This window comes from Pimephales promelas, chromosome 9 (genome assembly GCF_988280905.1).
Source record: "Pimephales promelas chromosome 9, fPimPro1.hap1.1, whole genome shotgun sequence".
NCBI lineage: Eukaryota > Metazoa > Chordata > Actinopteri > Cypriniformes > Leuciscidae > Pimephales > Pimephales promelas.
The window spans coordinates 37,152,628-37,175,824 of record NC_142777.1 but is presented as its reverse complement, the minus strand read 5'-3'; the positions used below and the strand labels follow the sequence as shown (position 1 = coordinate 37,175,824).

Below are 23,197 nucleotides of genomic sequence, written 5' to 3'. Positions count from 1 at the left end.
GAAATGAACAAAATGACTCGAAAAAATATTCGTTCATTTTGATGAACGAGTTCAAACTGGAGAGTCACTAATGAAAAACACCTTTTGGAAGAAGGATTGATGATGTTTACATTTTGTAAAGTAACAGTGTACATTTTATCTTGAGTTGTCCAAAAACAGTCATGATTGAAAATAAATGTGCCAAGAAACCTCTTACAAAAAAACAACACTGATGACTTTTATTATATGATGAACAAAAGATAAATGAAACTTCAAATCAAAGATAAGTATCCGGTTGAAAAATTGGACCATCAGTTGTTACAAAAGTGTAAAAAATATGAATAGAAAAATAATACTAAAATTGCTATGTTGAACTTCATAACTTTCCTGCAAGCGGTTCTATGAGCTGCCATACACTTCCAGAGCGGAAGAACGAATATTAATAATAATAATAACGATTCAACATTGTACTTAGCCCCTAAAAACGTTTGTATTAAAAGCACAGAACGGCAGGTTTAAATATGTACAAGCCTGCATGCAGATGCACGTGTGTGACGGATGATAGAGCAATGCAGCTGATGTGTGTGTGTGTGAAACATGATTGTGAAAGTCTGTTGACTTTGTTGATATGGCAAGCCGTTTTAGCTTTTATTTATTTCCAGGATATGAATTCTTGATATCAACAATTACATTTTTTCATCAAAAAATGGCATTGTTGATATCAAGAATTGAATTGCTGATATCTGTAATTGTATTTTCACCATAGGCTGCCATTCAAAATGAATTGTTGATATTAATAATTGATGTTTTTACTAGTAGAAATATCTTTTTTGATATCAATAATTACATTGTTACTAGTAAAAATGTGAATTCCTCATATCAATAATTAAATTGTCACTAGTTGAAATGGCAACAATTCAATTGCTACTAGTAAAAATTACCATTTTTGATATCTGAACATGTATTTCTGATATCAATATTATTTCAGATATCTAAAATGGCTTGCTTATTAGTAACAATCACATTCATGATATCAGAAATTAACATTGTCACTAGTAAAAATTTAATTATTGATATCAAAAATTAACATTGTTACTAGTAGCAATTCAATTGTGGATATCAAGAATAGACATTTCAACTAGTAACAATTGAATTCTTGATATCAAAAAAAATGTTTTTTACTAGTAATAATTGTATTTATAAATGGTGACATTTCACTAGTGAAAATACAATTGTTGATATCAAGAATGTAATTGTTTATGAATAATTGAATTGTTATCAACAATTGAATTCTTGATATCAAAAATTCATATCCTGGAAATGAATAAAAGCTAAAACGGCTTGCCATATGTTGAGGCATTTTTGCCATATCTATGCATGCAAAATTAGCGGTCATATGCATTAAAGCTCATACACCTGTGCATATTGTAATGAGAAATCATCAGCTTTCAGAATAACTGTATGAAAGTGTTTGTGTGTGAAATGTTGTTTTTAATGCTCGGTCTTGTGATTGGCTGGTCCCGGGTGAAGGTCACAGGTTGTTGGCCTGTATGATCTGCTGAAGGATGCTGTCTACATCAATGTTGTCGTAGCTGACTCCCTGCATGTCCAGGTCTGGCAGGATGGAGGAGAGTAACGCGACCACGTTTCGCCGGATGGATCGCAGCCTCTCCAGAGTCACACTGCTGTCGGGAGGAACAACACAGAGATGCTCATATACAGCTCACATCGCTCAAGGTATCATTTTTATGTGCATATGCTCACGAAGGCTGCATTTATTTGAAAGAAAAATTCAATACAAAATGTGTGCGTCTATATATATATATATATATATTAGGGCTGAGCAAAGATTAATTGTAATTAATCACATCCAAAATGAAAGTTAATGTTTACATATTTGTTTGTACTGTATAATTATTTTGTATATATATAAATACACACACATGCATGTATATATTTAAGAAAAAGTGTTATTCATATACAAAATATTAATATATATATATACACAGTATTTACATGCAAATAATTCTTAAATATATGCATGCATGTGTATTTATATATACAAAATAATTATACACAGCACACACACACACATATATACTGTATATGGGCTGTGCAAATATTAATCGCATCCAAAATAAAAGTTTGTGTTTACATAATATATGTGTGTGTGCTGTGTATAATTATTTTGTATATATAAATACACATGCATGCATATATTTAAGAATTATTTGCACGTAAATACTGTATATATATTATATATATATATTAATAACACATTTTCTTAAATATATACATGCATGTGTGTGTATTTATATATACAAAATAATTATACAGTACTAACACTAACTTTTTATTTTGGATGCGATTAATTTATTGCATGTATACATTTAAGAATTATTTGCACATAAATACTGCATATATATATAAATACATAATCTATATTATATACAAATATTTTATAAATGAATAACACATTTTCTTAAATATATACATGCGTGTGCATTTATATATACAAAATATACACAGCACACACATATATTTTTAATTTAAATTAATTTTTTATGTAATTAAATATATATAATTCAATTCACAGTACTGTAAAATTTATCAATCACATCTAACATAAAAGTTTGTATATATATATATATATATATGCACACACACAGTATAAATACACATGGTGAGAAAAAAATGTAAAATACAAAAAAACTTTTAAAGCAATTTTGTAATGATTGACACACACACACACACACCTGTTGTACGTGAAGTTGGGTGTGTTGGTGCTCTGGTCTCTCCTCTCCAGTGTGTGTCTCTCAGTCTGTGTGATCCGGTTCAGAAGTGTTTGTCTCTCTGTTCTCAGCTGGCTCAGGTCAGAGGTCAGCGACTGGTTCTCGCTCTGGAGTTTGGCTATCGTCTTGCTCCAGTACAGCTCGTCTCTGGGACTCGTCTCTGCCTCCGGCTGGATCGGGGATGAACTGCTCCGCTGCGCTGGAGATCTGTTCGCCTGCTCCTCCGATTTCTGCCGATTACGATAATTGACAAGGTTTGTGCGATTTTGAATTAAACATACACAGTGTCTTACCCTTGAGGTAAGCTAAAACACCCCAAAAAATAATTTCAAAGTGAACTATCCCTTTAAAAGGCATTTTGATATTACCTGACAAGCAGAAAGTTCCTCGGTTGACGTCGCATTTTGATCACATGACACTGAATTCCCATTTTGCGCCGCAAGTCGCTCCTCAATAGCGGTGACATCAGAAGGCCCGCCCCCTTCTGCCTCCGTCACCATGGCGACCTCCGGCTCGCGGATGCCCAGGATCCGCTTTAAGCGCTTGGCTTCCCGCTCCAGCTGAGCGAGTCTCTGAGCGAGAGCGGCGCGATCCGAACCGTCGGCCGGTAACGGGGACACGGGCTGAAACCCGGAGCGGCTGAGCGGAGTGACCACCACCGTCTGCGCCGTGGTCATGGAGGAGTGCGGAGAGAGCGGGTGAAGCGGGACCCTGGGCTGGTCTTTGGGCACCTGTGGCCCCTGAGACGCGTGAGGCTCCGCGGGGTCCTCCTGAGACGTCGAGTCCACCGCTGGAGATGTGTTGGCGTTCGTCTCTGGTTCTGATCCGTCCTGCGTTTTCTCTGTTGTTTCGGGCTCTGCCTCGGACGGGACGTCTGGAGATTCAGCTTGGCTTGGGGATTTATTGTTATTTTCAGTGAGTGAACACGGTTCTTTCCTTCTTTTTCTAAAAAAAAAAAAAGGAAAATTAGTTAAAAGTTAGTTAGAATACTTTCTGATGACATTGAAGCCAAATTATGATGATTCCCCTTTCTGGGATCCACTCAATTATAAAAGAAGCTTTATATTTGCATGAATTAAGACCCGCGTATACTGTAATAAATGAAAAAATATATTATATATCTGCAAAATATTTAGATTTTAAGCGTTTAGTTAATCACTATCTTATATCTTCCTACCGTTATTATTGTTGGTACAATAAAATAAAAAAAAAGACTTTAAAAAGCAGAATGAAAAGTAGTAATGTAAAATCTGGTATATTTTATCTTTCATTTATTTGTATCATTTTGTACATTTTTCTCTTGAATAATAATGTAAAATCATATATATATATATATATATATATATATGTCATTTTACCGATAAAAAGTAACATTGAATTTTTTTTCAATTCTATAATTATTAAATATATATATATATATATTATATATTTTAGAATTTAATTTTTCTAAAGAGTTTTTTAGTTTTAAATATAGTATAATATACATTTTTTATTTTAAATGTTAGATTAAATTTTTTTTATTGAATTGAATTTTTTTTCTATTCTAAAATAATTGAATATGCATATATACATATTTATTCAATTATTTTAGATTTGAAAAAAGTTACTTTTTTAGTATTAAATATAGTATATTAATTACATTTTTTACATTTTTTTTAAATGTTAAATTTAATTTTTATTGAATTATTTTTTTTTCTATTCTAAAATAATTATATATATATATATATATATATATATATATATATGGTACATTTTATTCAATTATTTTAGATTTGAAAAAAAGTTAGTTTTTTTATTTAAATATAGTATAATATTAATTTTACATATTAATACCCTAAATGGTATTATTTTTTATTTTAAATGTTAAATAAATGTTTTTATTGAATTTAATTCATAGAATGAGTACTGAGTACTACATTATGGCTACGTTCCAGTCCAAAAGTATCACGGCCTTCACTCGCTAACTTCCCTCCGTCTCGTTCACTCGCATGTACGTCATTGCTTATGTTGCATGAGTGTCCACTACTGGTGGAAACTGCAATGGCTGAACCTTGATCACTTGGAATCAGCTCTCGAGTCGATTTATTATTTACATGTTTTCCCTTTAAGAATTTGTTTAATGCAGCATCCAAATGTATATAGGTGTGTTTGGGCTGTTTAAAATAAAACAAATATAATTAATATATCATAGAGGTGTTTGTGGTGGTGGTGATTAGACGAGATCTGCGTTAACGTCACAATCGTGTTGCATTCTGGGATATAGTAGACATAGACTACATATATAAACTTCCCTCCTCAACTTCACAAAGTGGAACGCACTTCAGAATGGCATGCTTAGGGAAGTTTGTAAGTGTGTGTCTAAAAGTGGACTGGAACGCCTTTGTCACCGCCACAGTAACATAAGAGAGTGTGTGAAGTATGTTACATTAAATCTAAGTGTGTGATGAGATGAGACGCCTGTAAAAGAGCTTCTCAAACACCACTAGTGCCTGTAAATGTGTGTATCTGCCGGACCTCGGGGAGGGTGAAGACTCTTGGTCTTCTGTGACATCATCCTCATCTGTATCCTGTGCATCTGTCGTCATGGCAACGGTGACCTCATCCTGTTTGCTTACTGATGTAGGTTCAGATAGTCCTCTACAGAGAGTTCGCACTGGGCTTTTAGTCATCTAAAACACACACACACACACATACTTTTTATAGTCTGAAGTGAGAGCAATGTGTCAACCAAAATGAGAAGTGGAGTTTCACATTAGTGTAGATAATTTCTATAAATGTCTCTGCTTGGCCACAAAGAAAGAACTGCAGCTATGAGAACAAACTAATAAAACACCGTTTTGTCACACACGCAATATATACAGTATATATGTGTGTGTGTGTGTGTATGGGTATAAAATAGGGTGGTTTCTAGATGCATTAATAACTATAAATTAAAAAACAGCAAATATAATTCATATATATTTTTATTCAGCCTGACTGCAGTTTAATAAATTATATGTTATGGGTCGCTTGGAAAACTACAGTATCAAAGTACTGCAGTTTCCCCGACATTGATGCATACACACACACACACACACACCTCAATTTATATTTGCATAGGCAAAGCTCTCACATTCTCGTTCGTGTTATTTGTCATATGTGCCATATGCAAAAGAGGATAGCCACACACAGCCTACAGAAAACATTTATATAGACCAAACACACACAACTAAGTCAACAAGCCCACAACGACTGTGATCTGATACTTGTGACAAGTAGAAATAAGTAGTTCCTCATCTGACTCTGTGTTTACCTCCAGAGATCTTCCTCTTCTCTTGACTGAGGCATGATCCCTGCACAGAAGAAAACAGCAGTTTAAAACACTCACTCACTTACACACACACTAACTCAACCCCTAAACCTACCCATCACACACACTAACTCAACCCCTAAACCTACCCATCACACACACTAACTCAACCCCTAAACCTACCCATCACACACACTAACTCAACCCCTAAACCTACCCATCTCACACACTAACCCGACCCCTAAACCTACCAATCACACACACTAACCCGACCCCTAAACCTACCCATCACACACACTAACCCGACCCCTAAACCTACCCATCACACACACTAACTCAACCCCTAAACCTACCCATCACACACACTAACTCAACCCCTAAACCTACCCATCACACACACTAACTCAACCCCTAAACCTACCCATCACACACACTAACTCAACCCCTAAACCTACCCATCACACACACTAACTCAACCCCTAAACCTACCCATCTCACACACTAACTCGACCCCTAAACCTACCAATCACACACACTAACCCGACCCCTAAACCTACCCATCACACACACTAACCCGACCCCTAAACCTACCCATCACACACACTAACCCGACCCCTAAACCTACCCATCACACACACACTAACTCAACCCCTAAACCTACCCATCTCACACACTAACCCGACCCCTAAACCTACCCATCACACACACTAACCCGACCTCTAAACCTACCCATCTCACACACTAACCCGACCCCTAAACCTACCCATCACACACACTAACCCGACCTCTAAACCTACCCATCTCACACACTAACCCGACCCCTAAACCTACCCATCACACACACTAACCCGACCTCTAAACCTACCCATCACACACACTAACCCGACCCCTAAACCTACCCATCACACACACTAACCCGACCTCTAAACCTACCCATCACACACACTAACCCGACCTCTAAACCTACCCATCACACACACTAACCCGACCTCTAAACCTACCCATCACACACACTAACCCGACCTCTAAACCTACCCATCACACACACTAACTCAACCCCTAAACCTACCCATCACACACACTAACCCGACCCCTAAACCTACCCATCACACACACTAACCCGACCTCTAAACCTACCCATCACACACACTAACCCGACCTCTAAACCTACCCATCACACACACTAACCCGACCTCTAAACCTACCCATCACACACACTAACCCGACCTCTAAACCTACCCATCACACACACTAACTCAACCCCTAAACCTACCCATCACACACACTAACCCGACCTCTAAACCTACCCATCACACACACTAACCCAACCCCTAATCCTACCCATCACACACACTAACCCAACCCCTAAACCTACCCATCACACACACTAACCCAACCTCTAAACCTACCCATCACACACACTAACCCGACCCCTAAACCTACCCATCACACACACTAACCCGACCCCTAAACCTACCCATCTCACACACTAACCCGACCCCTAAACCTACCCATCACACACACTAACCCGACCTCTAAACCTACCCATCACACACACTAACCCGACCCCTAAACCTACCCATCACACACACTAACTCAACCCCTAAACCTACCCATCACACACACTAACTCAACCCCTAAACCTACCCATCACACACACTAACCCGACCCCTAAACCTACCCATCTCACACACTAACCCGACCCCTAAACCTACCCATCACACACACTAACCCGACCTCTAAACCTACCCATCACACACACTAACCCAACCTCTAAACCTACCCATCACACACACTAACCCGACCCCTAAACCTACCCATCACACACACTAACCCGACCCCTAAACCTACCCATCACACACACTAACCCGACCCCTAAACCTACCCATCACACACACTAACTCAACCCCTAAACCTACCCATCTCACACACTAACCCGACCCCTAAACCTACCCATCACACACACTAACCCGACCTCTAAACCTACCCATCACACACACTAACCCAACCCCTAAACCTACCCATCACACACACTAACTCAACCCCTAAACCTACCCATCTCACACACTAACCCGACCCCTAAACCTACCCATCACACACACTAACCCGACCTCTAAACCTACCCATCACACACACACACACTAACTCAAACCCTAAACCTACCCATCTCACACACTAACCCAACCCCTAAACCTACCCATCACACACACTAACTCAACCCCTAAACCTACCCATCACACACACTAACTCAACCCCTAAACCTACCCATCACACACACACTAACTCAACCCCTAAACCTACCCATCACACACACTAACCCGACCCCTAAACCTACCCATCACACACACTAACCCGACCCCTAAACCTACCCATCACACACACTAACCCGACCTCTAAACCTACCCATCACACACACACACTAACTCAACCCCTAAACCTACCCATCTCACACACTAACTCAACCCCTAAACCACACACACTCTCACACGCATTCACATGCGTACACACACACTCATGCACATACTCACACTCTCACACGCATACACACACACATACTCACAAACATGCACATACACACACACACACACACACACACACTCACACTACACCACTAGTGTAAAGTATAGAGTCATGTATACTGTCTTAACTGTTTTCTGAGTTTTTTTGCGTAGCTGGGTGTCGGGGCATCAGCATTCTCGTCTGTTTCCTCCGGTAACAAACAGCTCCTAGACAACAGACCCCAGAACAAACCAGACTGTGGTTTAGCGCACGCTCTGCAGTTAACACGACTCTTCACAAGTCTCGGCTCATTCGTTTCTTTTTTTTTAAAGAGAAATGGAAACTTTATCCGGCAAGGATGTGTCAAAGTGATCAAACGTGACAGTAAAGACATTTATTATGTCACAGAAGATTTCAGTTTTCACACCAATTTCCACCAAAATACAAATAATAATCATAATTAATTAATTCAACAAGCCAAGTCCACTTATCTCTGAAACAAATATTATTTTGCTTCTTCTTTTGGTCCTTTCTGTGGTTTTGTCAGTTTAATCAGATCACGATAAGAGATAAAAAAAATGCATATACTAATATTCGCAGTTCTTTTGTCACATGGAAACCCGAGCGCATTGCATTGTGGGATACACGATTTCACTCCCACAGTGTGCTCTGGTTGAACGCAGGGTCATCTGGCTACTTCATGCACTGCATGCATGCTTATTAAAATAGTGAACTTCCAGCATGTGTTGAATAGGCTACTAGTATTGCGTTCTGAATTTCAGAGCTGAATCAGACGGGCACAGACTGACCGTAAGCGTGGTATGGGGTGCATGCAGCATCTGAACGGGTCAGGAACACTTCCAGCGAACAGGTGAGTGGTGATTCCTCTCCATTTCAAACACTCCTCACACTGAATCCACGTCACATCCCTTAGGACAGAAGAAACACGTTAAGACAGCAGTTCTGACGATCTGAGGACATATCTCATCAAATACTGCAGGTTTGTTCATTCGTTGATGTATTTCCAGTTGAAACAGAAAGTTGGGGTTCGTCCCGCCAATAGTTCAACCATGATTTATTGCGTGTCAAAGGCAGGTGGTGTGGAGCTCTGCAGGTATGACACACCTTTATAGGCCAAAACCCAGAAACAAGATGCATTTGAGCACTTCTGGTTCCATCATCTTGAAGTCAAAGTGGTTTTTAGTTTAAAGGGGTGGTTGATTATGACTTCAGCCCCTGTTTACATGAGAACGCTTGCGGATTAAAAAACGTAAAAATATTTTATCAGATGTGTCTTTCGTTTACACGGCGACGGCGTTGTTGGGGCTTAAAAACGCAAAAAAGTGAAGCCACACCCTCCAGAGTGGAAATCTTAAAGGGTGGTATAATGGTAAATACACTTTTCACAAGCTGTCCCCAGAGTGTGTGTGTGTGTGTGTGTGTGTGTGTGTGAAGTTTTAGCTCAAAATAACCCACAGATATTTTTATATAGCATGTTAAAGTTGTCACTTTTTGAGGGTTAGCACAAACTCACGGTTTTGTGTCTGGCCCTTTAAATGCAAATGAGCTGCTGCCTCCGAGACAATAGGTGGAGCTTCAAGAGCTCCTGTTATGCTTAGTTTGACGCTTGACCACTTTGTGTTAATTCGCGAAACTGACGCGCGTAAAATAAAAAGTTTGAAGCGAAATTTTCGCGCGTCAAAACCGAAACCTGTTGACGGCCATCTATGTTTATGTTGATCGAGCAATCATCGAGAGATTCACCGCACTGTATTTGCTCTGGAGAGCTAGAACAGCGGCGTGGGGATCATCGTCGCCGTATTTATGTCCACCGGACCCTTCGTTTGGCGAGTTTCGCCATTTGCTCGCTCCAGGAGCTGCGCTGGATGACGGCCGCTGTCAGCGTTACTTCCGCCTGTCCCGCGCCCAGTTTGATGACCTGTTGTCCCGCATCGGAGCGAGGATCACCCTCGCCCTCATCCATCTAATCTAGCTGTCATTTATTTTAGTTTTGATGATAAATAGAGCCAGCTTACAAAAATTATTAACCTGTCCTGTGATTTTTTTTTTTCTCTCTCTCATGTCCAGACACGAACTTACGCACATATGTTGATTGTCTTTACAACATAATACTATTTAATATAATCTAGATATGGAATGAATAACATTCAATACAAAATGAACATGTCTCATATATAGAAATAAAGTTTTAAGTGATAAAATATTTGCTTTGTTGTGCATTAGAAACACACCAGGCATTTAGTCATATTACAAAATAATTTATTGAAGCATCCAGACACTTCACCATGTGAGCAAGTAGCTAGGCTCCTGATTGGTTAATGCGGCGCGAATTCACGTCAAAGTTCAGATTTTTCAACTCGGGTGGCAGACGCAAAATTCACGTCAAACGCCTGAAAGCACAAATGGCACTAACTAAATCATTTGTGCGTAACGCGCTTAACGCACCAGATACTCAATTCGCACCATTCGCGCGAACGAGACGTATTCGCGTCTTTCGCGCCGCGCTCCACGCCTCATTCGCGCCACAGGAATTTTTTAAGTGCATAATTCGTCTTTGCATTGACTTAACATTGAAATCATTCACGTTATTCGCATCCGGTGTGAACGTAGCATTAGTGTGTGTCTGAGCTGCTAACATACACACACTAAAATGACAGAAACTGGCTTTTATGTTTAAATCGGCTTGAATCGGAGCTGGGGACTATTTTCAGGCGCTGCGCTGCTGCACTCATGGTACGGCAGTGAAGTTTCGTGATTATTACGCAGGAATGAGAGTATAGTTCCTAGCCGTATCAGCCAGAAAATCACAACTTCACTTTCCGTCGGTCTTAGTGCACGATGTAACTACAGAAGAGTCGAGTTTTAAATAGGAAAATTATCGAAACTATTTGGTCTTTTTTTTTGTTTTTTTGTTTTTTAGAAATGCTAATGGTCTTGTCCACTTCAATGATGTATGCTAAGCTATGCTAAAAGTGGTACCGCCAGAATGGATTTAAAAACTGTAAAACTCAACAACTCTGGGGGAGTTGTAAAATGAGCCTATTTCCAATTGCTGATGTTTTGCATGCTGGAACCAGCAAAGGAAACATTACATTTGATTATTTTGCAAACATTATGGCAATGTTGCTTTTGAATGTTCTGTAGTAACAAAAAAAAAACAGTTTGATAAATGATAAACCTTGATGCAAATGTGTGATCAATCAAGCGAGATGCATGGCTTTAGCTGTTGCATGGTTTCCTCACAGACATCACAGATGTATTTCTGTTTTAAACCATGCTAGCGCTTTAGCCGCGTGATTAACAGTTTCTCAGCGCCGCCCACCTGCATTTAACAGCTCAACTCGACCTCTCATCACAAGATGCTTTTTTTTTTGTAAGTGTTTTCTGTGATGCATGTATGTGCAAGGTTTGTGGTCTAACAGACAAATAGTCCGTTTTTAGTGAGCCAAGTTGCACCATCTCTCTTTTTTTACCCACAAACCCACGTTTCAGAGAGGCTGGTGCTATTCTGGCCATCTGACTGACAGATGGTTTACCGGCAGAGCAAAACCAGCATGAGAGAACTTGTGTGAAAATCTTTGGAGGAAAACAATCATACACTTCTTGTTCTTCCTCCTCTTCCTCTTCATCATCCTCTTCCTCGGTTTCCTCAGTATCACCTTCTTTGCTTTTTCTCTCTAAGGCTTGAAACTCTCTCTCTTTTGCTTTCTTTTCCTTCTTTTCACGCCAGTAGTCATTCAGTTTGAGACCAAGAGCAGAGAGTGTAAGTCTATGAGAAAAGCAGGAGAAAATGCTGTTAAAATGGAATTATTAAAATAAAAATGACAAAAATACAATGTGTATTTATTATATATATATATATATATATTGTATGCATGTATATATTAGAGCTGTCAAATAGATTAATCATAATTAATCGTATCTAACAAGTTTTTGTATATGTTTATATACACACAACACAAATCTATATTTATGTGTGTGTGTTTGTGTATATATCACAAACTTTATTTAGTGGAATTAGGGGATTATTTAGTGTTTAGCAATGTTGTTGATCTGTGTTGTGCTACTTTCATGTTATCAGTGTGAAGCTGCTTTGATACAATCTGTATTGTGAAAAGCGCTATATAAATAAATGTGACTTGACTTGACTTATATATACAAATATTTACAAACCCATTTGATATATTTACATACTTTTTTCAGATGTGATTAATCATGATTAATCGATCAGACAGCACTAGTGTATGTCAATAACTATTAATGCACAATTAAATATATTTTATATTAAATATATATTTCTTTATATTTTTATCTTATTTTTAATTTTTATCTTATCTTATTTTTATCTTATTTTTAATACTTTAAATATCAATGTTTTATATTTTACTTCTAATATTTTAAATCTGATCACAAGTTACATATCTGTTGCATACACATTATAAATATTTTATAGAAAATTTATATGAATTTTTTATATATATATATATATATATATATATTAATTTTAATATTCCAAAGTTGATCACAACATATGTTGCATATTATATATATATATATATATATATATACACAATTTAAAAATATTTACATTTTACTTTTTGAAAAGATATACAATTTAAATTATATAATGATTCCTTTTTATATGAAATTATGTAAAATTAAAATTATTAAAATAAATAATAATAATTAAAAGAAATTTCTGACTTATGTAGTTAACTCTGTTTCAGTTTTATATATATATATATATATATATATATATATGCAAAAAATATATGTTTGTATCTTTGCTTTGTATATTAAATACTCGGATGTGTAGTAAGTATTTAAACCCATTGTTTTGAATCTGAATCGACTGAGAATGTCAGTCCGGCATTCAAATGAGGATCTATCCGAGCCGGTGTTAAGGTTAATGGTGAGCTGCTGAAATGCACCTGTACTCTTTGGTGTACTCAAAATCCTGCTTGTTATGAGCGGGCTTGAGGAAGTTACACTCAATCACTCCGATGACCCCGACCCCTGACCTTTGACCTGATGACTTAAAGGAGAGAGAAAGAGAGGAAGTGATGAGTCAAAGACACTAGGCACGTTTCCGATACAGATGTACGCAAAACTTTTGCACATTTTTTTTTCTTCTAAATGTCGGCGTTTCCATTGACCGATTGATATTATGCATATTTTCCTCTCTCAATAATTAATTCCAAAAATCATGGAAACATACATTGGTAGGTTTATGTATATCCCAGCCACTGCAATTTCCATTATCATTAATCGAAGGAGACGTGTGTGTGTGTGTGTGTGTGTGTTGTCCAATCATTAATGGCAATACTTGAGAGCGGCACATGACGTGTTTCTGGGTGTTTCTCCTCATATCTGCTTCGAGATCTTGACTGTGGCATTTCTTTAAGGTTTAGAATCCAGTATTCCTGTAATTCTTTTGTCTTTTATGAATTTAAAGGGATACTTCAGGATTTAGCATTAAGCTTTATATTAGTAGGAAACCTGTAGTATTTTCAAATTATCGTGTTTTCCACCCTTATATCCCTTTGAAACGAGAGATTTATGTATTTTTTTGTCTGTAAAAAATCCTCCGATGACATAAAAATAGTCATTATGCGTCATCAGAGGATGTTTTGTCCAGAGGCTAAAGACTAAAGTCAGTAGTACTGTCCCGCATGTCCTCAACCCGCCCATAGAGGGCGATCTCACTCACAGAATTAACACACAGTTTCGGCCATCTTTGTTTGTAAGCTAAGCTAGCAGGCTCTTGTTCTGTGGAGAAAGCTGAGTAGTCGGGATTACCGTCCTCTTTTTCTCAGAAATGTCCGGCCGTCGATGTCCGGGATTCAGCAGTCGCCATTCATTGTTTACATGCACAGTTTTTGTTTCAATCTAACTGAATTCATTCCGATCGGTGATGCATTTTCTGCCTTTTCTCAGTCTAGAAAGCTCCAAATTCAAAATTAATTTCACATTTCGTCTACATAAATGACCCATTTTAAATAGACATTCATCTTTCCAGAGGTGAAGTATCCCTTTGAAGAACTATTACGTCCAAATACACAATGTCATCTACGTCAGGTGACTGTAAATGCAATTGCAGTTTTGCTAAATATTGATTTTTCGACTTTCCTGTAAATCCACCTCATGCGAGCATAAACTTTTTTTGCGATAAATGGGAGTTTTCGCGAAATTGTCGTATTAAAATTTGCGCAATTTGAAGGGGAATGATCCTTACACCAAATGGCCAGTTATTGTCTTAAAAATCTGTTAAAGCTTTTTTGCACTGATTAGTTTTTTTGCGCAATATCTGTGAAATCTATAATGACATGAAACAGGCATTTTAGCTTTTTTGTGCAGATTACCTTAATTTGGCAGCCAACTTTCTCGTAGGCCTTTATCAGTCTGTTTTTATGGTACATCATAATGCCAAAGTGCTCCTTGTTTTTCAGGTTGAATCCGAAAGTTATTTTCACTCTCTCGTTCTGAGCGGTTGCATTTAAAGGAAACGTACATGAGCTGGACTAGGGAATGATGGGGAAAAGACAGAGAAACCATAACAAATAACCTAACTAAAACAATGCTTTGGATGTAAAACACAGAAACGTGTAATGTAAGGATACAATGAATTGGGGTTTATAGACGTCGTTCTCAATCATTGACAGACTCTTGGCGACCAGCTTAGTCTGAACTTTCTTCTGTCTCAAGATGATCTGAATCCTGGGCTTCAGGTAAAGGATACTGAGATATGCCTGCAGTGACAGAGAGAGGAATTACAGCATATATGGGTTAGTGTTCATGTTTAAAAGCCTGTCCTTGATCTTTTGAGATAAAACACACATTCAAAAGTCTAGAAAAAGAGCATTTATAGAAACTAAACTGCAAAAACGACTCCACGATGAATACGATGATGAAAACATTCCAGGATTTTCTCCATATAATGGACTTCAATGGGGTCCAAATGCTTCAAGATCCAAATGAGAGTTTTAGTGCAGCTTCAAAGGGCTTTAAACAATTTCAGACGATGAATAAGGGTCTTATCTAGGACCCTTCGAGTCATGACTCGAAAAAAGATTCGTTCATTTTGATGAATGAGTTCGAACAGGAGAGTCATGAACGCTCATCACAGAACAGAGCAAGGTGAGCATTTGAGCTTATAAAACTTAAACTTTGTTATTTATTTTTTAAATGAGCGATCGTTTTAGCTTGATAAGACCCTTATTCATCGTCTGGTGTCGTTTAAAGCCCTTTGAAGCTGCACTGAAACTCTCATTTGGACCTTGAACCGTTTGGACCCCATTGAAGTCCATTATATGGAGAAAATCAAGTCAAGTCAAATATATTTATATATAATAGCACTTTTCACAATACAGATTGTATCATCAGTCAAAATAACTTAACAGTATCCTGGAATGTTTTCATCAAAAACCTTAATTTCTTTTCGACTGAAGAAAGAAAGACATGGACATCTTGGATGACTTGGAGAGTAAATTATAAGTGAACTACTCCTTTAACGCGTGTCTGAAATGATATAGATAACATTTAGATGTCAATTACCCACGGAAACATGTAAAAGCCATTAACTTTTGTTGCTCACAGAGATTATTTTCCACTATAATCCAAAAGCCAATGATAAAATCCTATTGGGTTTTTTACTCGGCTTACAAAAATACAAAAAAATACAAATACGCTCTATGAGAAGACTAGGACTCTAAGCTTATTTCACATGTGAGACTGTGTTTACATTCGGGGAATATATTTAGGAAAACTATTAAAAAATTTGAAGATTGTAGCTCTGGCTTTCATATCATCATGATCTCTGCAACACAACTTTCACGAGTTGACACTGTATTAACATCCTCTCAGCTCCACCTAAAATTCACACACACACACACACACACACACACATTTGCATTCACACTGTAAAAGTGTGCCACAGGCCATAAATATCAGGAAGTTTCTCGCTCTGTTGGCCGTCTCTCTCTCTCTCTCTCGTTCTCTCACTCACTCTGAGAGAAAACTCCATCTCAGGAACGTTGTTGCTGTCTCTGCGCTGCCTGTAATCTCTCCTCCATTTTCCCTGCATATCCTCCGTTCGGATCTCCGGCAGCCGGATGTCCTCCGCGTCGGTGTCAAAGTCAAACTCTGGATTTCCATCTTTATTTCTGTGGTACAAAAGTGTTAAAGGTTACATTCTTCATCACGCCAATCCTCAATTGCTCATTTCAAAATATCATTTAAGAGCTAGTAATAAAGGCTTTAGCCATTTATAGCAGAGTAATGCAGTTATTAGAGAGAGAATGTGTGTGAATTACCAGAGTCTGTTCATCTCAACTAATAGTGAAACTGTAAGTTGATCTGCTTCAAGAACAGCGCTGTTATTTCCTCACTAGAGAGAAATGTCGTGGAGCTTTTTCAAAGGGGACATATCATGCAAAATCCACTTTTTTAGCCCTTAAATGCCTTTTGTTGTATATTTGGAGTGTTTATAAGTACAGAAAAGATGAACTTATTCTCTTCAGGTGCTTCGTTTATATCTTTATATTCTGTTTTGGTCATATTTTTCAACCTGTTCAGATTTTTTTGTTTTCTATGACGTTTTTTGAGCTACAGCGTCACCGTATTTGCAGCGGAACTGCCAAATAAGGACATCGACTACCGGCCCAACACTTCGAGCAATCCGCCATTATTATTTCTCGCTCCGATTTTGTAGTCCGAGCTCAATGATACAGAAGTTACGAGAGGGCGAGTCAAAATGTTCGGTTTTTGGATGTACGTTAGTGACCTGAAGCACTTCAAGGATTCCCACTTCAACAACCTCCGCCAGTAACGTTATACAGAACGGTTTGCCGATCGACTTCGTCTGAATGAGAGGTAAATTCCTTCTATCTTTGGTGACGACGAACAGAGCATTTCGATAAGCTGTAAATATCGTTAATAAAAATAAAGTACTTTACTCTCTTAAAACACATGGTGATCATGGTTTAGCAGTAACGTTACCTTTGTCTTTCTTTGTTTTTGTTTTGAAGTAACGTTACACGTCTGCAGTAAATTGTTCTCGAGTTTCATCAATGGTCATTTAGCTGCTTTTCTAAACGTATCATATTATCAATACAGATTGTTTGCGGTAAGATTAGACCGTAGTCAGTTATCTTGTCAGTGTGCTTGTTTTAACAAGAGAAATAGTCGACTTTCACTAATAACACAAAACAGTTAACTCACATACCAATACATCCATATGATGAAGAGGTTATTCTGCAGGTTCGTCGTCGTCTTTATCAACTCGCTCGCTCTGGCTCGAATATGTAAGGCTTGATGGACAAGTCTTCTGTTGTTGACATTTTATTAACGTGTGAATAAAAATGTTCTTTGAAGGTATCGTATATAATCGTATATCTCTAATCAAACTACAATAAGAGTTGAACTGACCGTGAACTCATCGACCTGGAGAGCGGGCGGGGTGTGACGCATTTCCTTTTTATTTAAAGGGGCCGCGTTTGAAACGGGTCGCTCAAAGACGCACATCAGAAAAGCGGTAGAAAAGGGCTGGGCGATATGGCCCAAAAAAATTATCACTATATTTTTTTTATATCAGTCGACATCGATAATTATCACGATATATGTCAAATCTGTATTTTTTTCAAGTTTACTTTAAAGGCAGATTTTTGCAACTAAGTGAAAGTTGTATAAACCAGAATGTTAATTGTGTTTTTAAACTACTATTTATATTTATGTTCATTAACAAAAACAGTAACATCTGTTTTTTTTTCTTATGTAACAACCACATTTTTATTTGGTAAAAAGTAATATTCTGACTGTTTGAGTTGTATTCAAATTAACCATTGGTCATTCAGTATCATGCATTTAGATCATGATAACCACAGATAAAACCAGGTATAGCTTATTAACTTAGCTCCTCACTATTATGGCATAACTTTATGGTTTCTGTATTTTTTGTATGAAAAACAATAGCCCTAAAAGTTGAATACATTATTAAATACTGTACTTATATTCCATTAGTAATAATACATTGTCTACATTAGTAATATTATACAATTCAATATGTATATCCCACATTTCATGGTGCAGTTAATATTACCAGGCTAACCTCACAGTAAATCCATGGTAGGCTAAATGGATTCAGTATCAATTCAGATTCTGACTGTATCGTTGCACGCAGTGTTTCTCCTTTTTGTCAGCGTTGTTTCATCTGCTTTTAAACTGGTTTAAACTTGACATTTATGTTCTTCGCTGAACTCAAGCGCTTCTCACTGGATCTCGTGAGCAAAACGATCGCGTCTGCGTGAGCTCGCGCTCCGCTCAATGCACTGCCATTTGGACTTTGACCCGAGCGGATAAATGCTCCGTGTGGCGCGCGCGGTTTAAATGAGTTTCGTTCCGCTTTTGACGCATAAACATTATCGAACATTTATCGACCTCTTGATATCGTTTTATCGAGGAAAATTATATCGCGATAATTATCGTTATCGTTTTATCGCCCAGCCCTACTTGTGGAGCTATAATAATGAGGAATTCAGACCCAAGCATTGCAGTTATGTTTTATATAGACCACAACGGTATGATTTATATGTAAAAATGAATGATTTAAAAGCATGATATGTACCCTTTAAGTTGCTAAACTATTTTTCTATTTACTACATTTCTGTGTGAGTGTGTGATATGTGTGTGCGTTTGAGAAAGAAAGTATGTGCTTTCTGTGCATAAAAAGTAATTTTGTAGCAAAAAACATGTTTGTTTTTATCCTATATTTACTTGATTGGTCAGTGTCGTTGTGGGTTTTGTCGGCTGTAAAGACCTTGAAGGAACGGAAATCATTCGGCGGAGTGATATGAAACTGTAATGCGGTCAAGACCTGCCGGAACTACTTTAGCCGTGAGTTTCGCTGAAAATAACTGCACACCGCTCATCAACAACCAATCCGATTCAAGCATTCAGCAGCCCTGTAGTATAACTTTGGTTTGACATTTAGGAAACAATCAAAAGTTTTATCCAAACCAATTTACATTGCATTCAAGGTCAGGGTTCATCACACCTTATCAGTTTATCAGATCTCAGTACTTAAGGTAAGGCCTCTAATAAACATTGGTACTTAATAATGCATGTTTTCTGATAAACCTGGCATTATTTTTTGACTAATAGCATTACTAGTTGCTTAAATATGCTTTTTGTTAGAGTTGAGAGAATTTTAAAATAACTTGATTTGTTAAACTAAGCAGTTAGGGTTATATTCAAAACACACACAAATCGAGAGTGTGTTGTCCCGGCGGAGTCCGTCTGTGCAACATTTAAATCACATGCAAATGAATCACGCGACTGGTTGTTCTGTCTGCATTTGCTCAGTGACGACATCTTCATCTTTCACTACGACAAGTACACCGTGCCACAGACCTGCGGATGTTCCAGATGAGGATCTTGGTTCCTTTCTTTCCCTGTATGGAGTCCAGCTGCTCTTGTAGCTCAGACTCGCTCTGGAAGAGAGAATATTTCAGGATGGCTTTCAGACTGGCCTCCGAATCCTCCGTCACCACTAGCGTCTGTGAAAGATGGGGGTTAAGGGCCACGCTTTGACGCTTTGAGTGCAAAACAAATCCATGCATTGATTTTTGCATACAGAAAAATGTGTAATGTTGGGCTGAGAGATCCGCTCTGGGTGTTTGTGCTGAAGGATATTGGTCTGTTGGTTGAAGGGGGCGATGGGTACGATCACGGCCTGAGCTTTGATAGCCTGTAAGAAGGTTTGAGACAGCAAGCCTACGCTCTGACAGCCTCCGTTCTTCGTGAAGATCAGGGCGTCTCGGCCCAGACGCATCGAGCCCGATTTGAATCCGTTTCCGTACACACCGATGGGCTGATGGCTGCTTTTACTAGAGCCTTTCTCTGTGAACCCAAAACTGCGAAGAGATAGAAAGATTAACCTTACATTGTAAAAAAAATATATATATATAACATTGTTTTCTTTTGCCAAATCAACTCAAATAATTTATGTGGTTCAGATAACATAATATTTTGAGTTTCTGATTAAATCAATCTCCTTCATTATATTAAAATGAGTAGTTCACTTTTGATAATTTACTCACCCCCCCCCATGTCATCCAAGATATCCACGTCTTTCTTTCTTCAGTCGAAAAGAAATTAAGGTTTTTGATGAAAACATTCCAGGATTTTTCTCCATATAATGGACTTCAATGGGGTCCAAACGGTTCAAGGTCCAAATGAGAGTTTCAGTGCGGCTTCAAAGGGCTTTAAACGACACCAGACGATGAATAAGGGTCTTATGTAGGACCCTTCGAGTCATGACTCGAAAAAAGATTCGTTCATTTTGAGTTCGAACAGGAGAGTCACGAACGAATGCGCGTCACAGAACAGAGCAACGCGAGCATTCGTGCTTATAAAACTTAAACTTTGTTATTTATTTTTTAAATGAGTGATCGTTTCGCTTGATAAGACCCTTATTCATCGTCTGGTGTCGTTTAAAGCCCTTTGAAGCTGCACTGAAACTCTCATTTGGACCTTGAACCGTTTGGACCCCATTGAAGTCCATTATATGGAGAAAATCCTGGAATGTTTTCATCAAAAACCTTCATTTCTTTTCGACTGAAGAAAGAAAGACGTGGACATCTTGGATGACATGGGGGTGAGTAAATTATCAGCAAATGTTTTTTTAAAAAGTAAACTCCTCCTTTAACTCAATTTTTCAATTTAATGAACTTAAAATTTTAAGGCATTTTTTAAAGTTAAACCAACAATATATTTTTACAGTGTAGAAAAGCTTTCAGAATGAACTCTCTCAACAAGATGCGTGATTTAAGGCGTCATTGGTGTGTGTGTGTGTGTGTGTGTGTGTGTGTGTGTGTGTGTGTGTGTGTTTTCACGCACCTGAGCATTTTGTGCAGTTTGTTGGGCGTCATGCCACTGCCATTGTCCATAAAACTGAGGCACAGCTGTTCTCTGAGCGTCACAACATCTATCCAGATGTTCTTGGCTGTGACGCCCGGGTCAGATGCATTATCTGTCGATTTTTCAAATCATTCGAGAAAAAAATGTGCGGTTGCATTATTATTATTTTTTCATTGGTAATGCAATTTGACATAAAAATCAATTTCCTTTTTTTCCTCTTAAACTGCAAGCGGTTGCGGAAATTGCAGAACTTTAAATATAACCTATAAACTACAAACTAAACCCAGACACACAGGATGTAGAGGGGAAACTGCGAGTAAAGACGGATTTTGTCAAACCTCATATCTTGATTATTAAGCGATTAAAGATAAGCACATTTGGAGATATTTCACCATCATCTCCATGTTTCCTGTCTCTAACCGTACTGAGATCCGATCCTGAAAATGTCACGTATTTCCATCAGCCTTTACCATAAACCATCTATCTTTCATAGCAGAGTAACCACAAGTGTAGTTCATCATTAACTGTCAACATGTTTCACAACACACACACGCTACATCTACAGTTTCAGCTTGTGCATCTCTATCTCTGCATTAATGCATCTGTATGCATTTGACAGGATTACATTTATAAGCAGTAACACGCACTGATGACGTTTTTTGCTTGCCACAGAAATGATTTTGTCATGAACTTAGTGCAATGACACTCAGACACAGATCCACGCAATACATTTGATACTAAGATTTAAAATGCATCGTGTGTTGCGTTTTAACATCGCTCCATTAATTTTAATTAAAGCGTTATATGCACTGTAGTTTGCGCGCAACAGGTGCGCGTTATCGTCTATGAGATTTTGCGGAAGTTTAAAGCGAAAGCATGAGGATTTTATCCTGCGAACACATGAATGCACGAGTGTGTGTGTGTGTGTGTGTGTTTATCCTGTGAATGCATGAGTGTTTCGCTCACCGATGAGTTCCGCGACCGCACTGAAGGGCCATGTGTGACTGGTGGAGTTGCTCTCCAGGTACGACGGGCTCATCTATAAAAACAACATTATTACGCAATATAATACTTGCAAGTAAAGCATATGGTAGTGCGTGAGAAAGACTTTAGTTTAGAGAAGTTAAGAAAGATACACACAGAGCTCAGCCGGATCCCGTGTTCGCTCAGTCTCGCCATCATGAGGGTGAAGAACACACACGTCAGATGAGAAGAGATGCAGATGGTTCATTCTTCCTCCGTGCAGCACGAGCGCTTCCTCCTTCTGTGTGTGTGTGTGTGTGACGTGACGGACACTCCCATCCACAGCACAGGTTTAACTCAGAGGGTTTAACTACAGTTTTTCTTCTTCTTTTGAGTGCTGTCTGCTAGCTAGACCTAGCCCATATATCTTAAAAAAACAAAGGACATGCATATTTTGCACATTTCATTGATGTTTTGTAATTACAATTATATTTGAATGTATATAGAAATGTATGTACAAATTATTTTTGTAATAACCAAACAGTTTTTAAGTAATTATACAGAAATACAATATTTTTTTAATAAAATGCATAATAATACAAATGTGATACTAATATGTGTTATCTAATATATTTTGTAATATATATATATATATATTAAGGCTGTGCAAAAGTTAATTGCGATTAATCGCATCCAAAATAAAAGTCTGTGTTTACATAATATATTTGTGTGTGCTGTA

At 37.9% G+C, this 23,197-nt stretch overlaps 1 protein-coding gene across 2 annotated transcripts; it reads right to left on the bottom strand.

Annotated features, from left to right (window-relative positions):
* Nucleotides 1-192: 192 nt before the first annotated feature.
* LOC120465353 (MORC family CW-type zinc finger protein 3) lies at nucleotides 193-22,865 on the bottom strand. Of its 2 annotated transcripts, none has more exons than XM_039655058.2 (17): nucleotides 22,636-22,865; nucleotides 22,462-22,534; nucleotides 21,475-21,607; nucleotides 20,269-20,489; nucleotides 19,987-20,134; nucleotides 16,586-16,742; nucleotides 15,201-15,329; nucleotides 14,943-15,062; nucleotides 13,512-13,615; nucleotides 12,179-12,349; nucleotides 9,369-9,488; nucleotides 8,709-8,786; nucleotides 6,064-6,103; nucleotides 5,286-5,440; nucleotides 3,140-3,716; nucleotides 2,736-3,001; nucleotides 193-1,661 (listed from the first exon to the last, which is right to left on the bottom strand). In XM_039655058.2, exons 1-17 carry the CDS (start codon nucleotides 22,675-22,677, stop codon nucleotides 1,511-1,513), a joined length of 2,685 nt encoding a protein of 894 aa, XP_039510992.2. In that variant the 5' UTR covers nucleotides 22,678-22,865; the 3' UTR covers nucleotides 193-1,510. The 2 variants fall into 2 exon arrangements, with proteins under 2 accessions (XP_039510992.2, XP_039510991.2); XM_039655057.2 differs by having other exon boundaries at nucleotides 193-1,664; nucleotides 22,636-22,861.
* Nucleotides 22,866-23,197: the final 332 nt, after the last annotated feature.

Bases quoted from the DNA above. Each gene is read 5' to 3' on its own strand.
- LOC120465353 (XM_039655057.2), bottom strand. From the start codon at position 22,677: ATGATGGCGAGACTGAGCGAACACGGGATCCGGCTGAGCTCT. The intron at 22,535-22,635 runs GTGTGTATCTTT...TTGTTTTTATAG, and splicing joins ACGGGATCCGGCTGAGCTCT to ATGAGCCCGTCGTACCTGGA. The intron at 16,743-19,986 runs GTCTGTGGCACG...TTTGTACCACAG, and splicing joins CTCATCTGGAACATCCGCAG to AAATAAAGATGGAAATCCAG.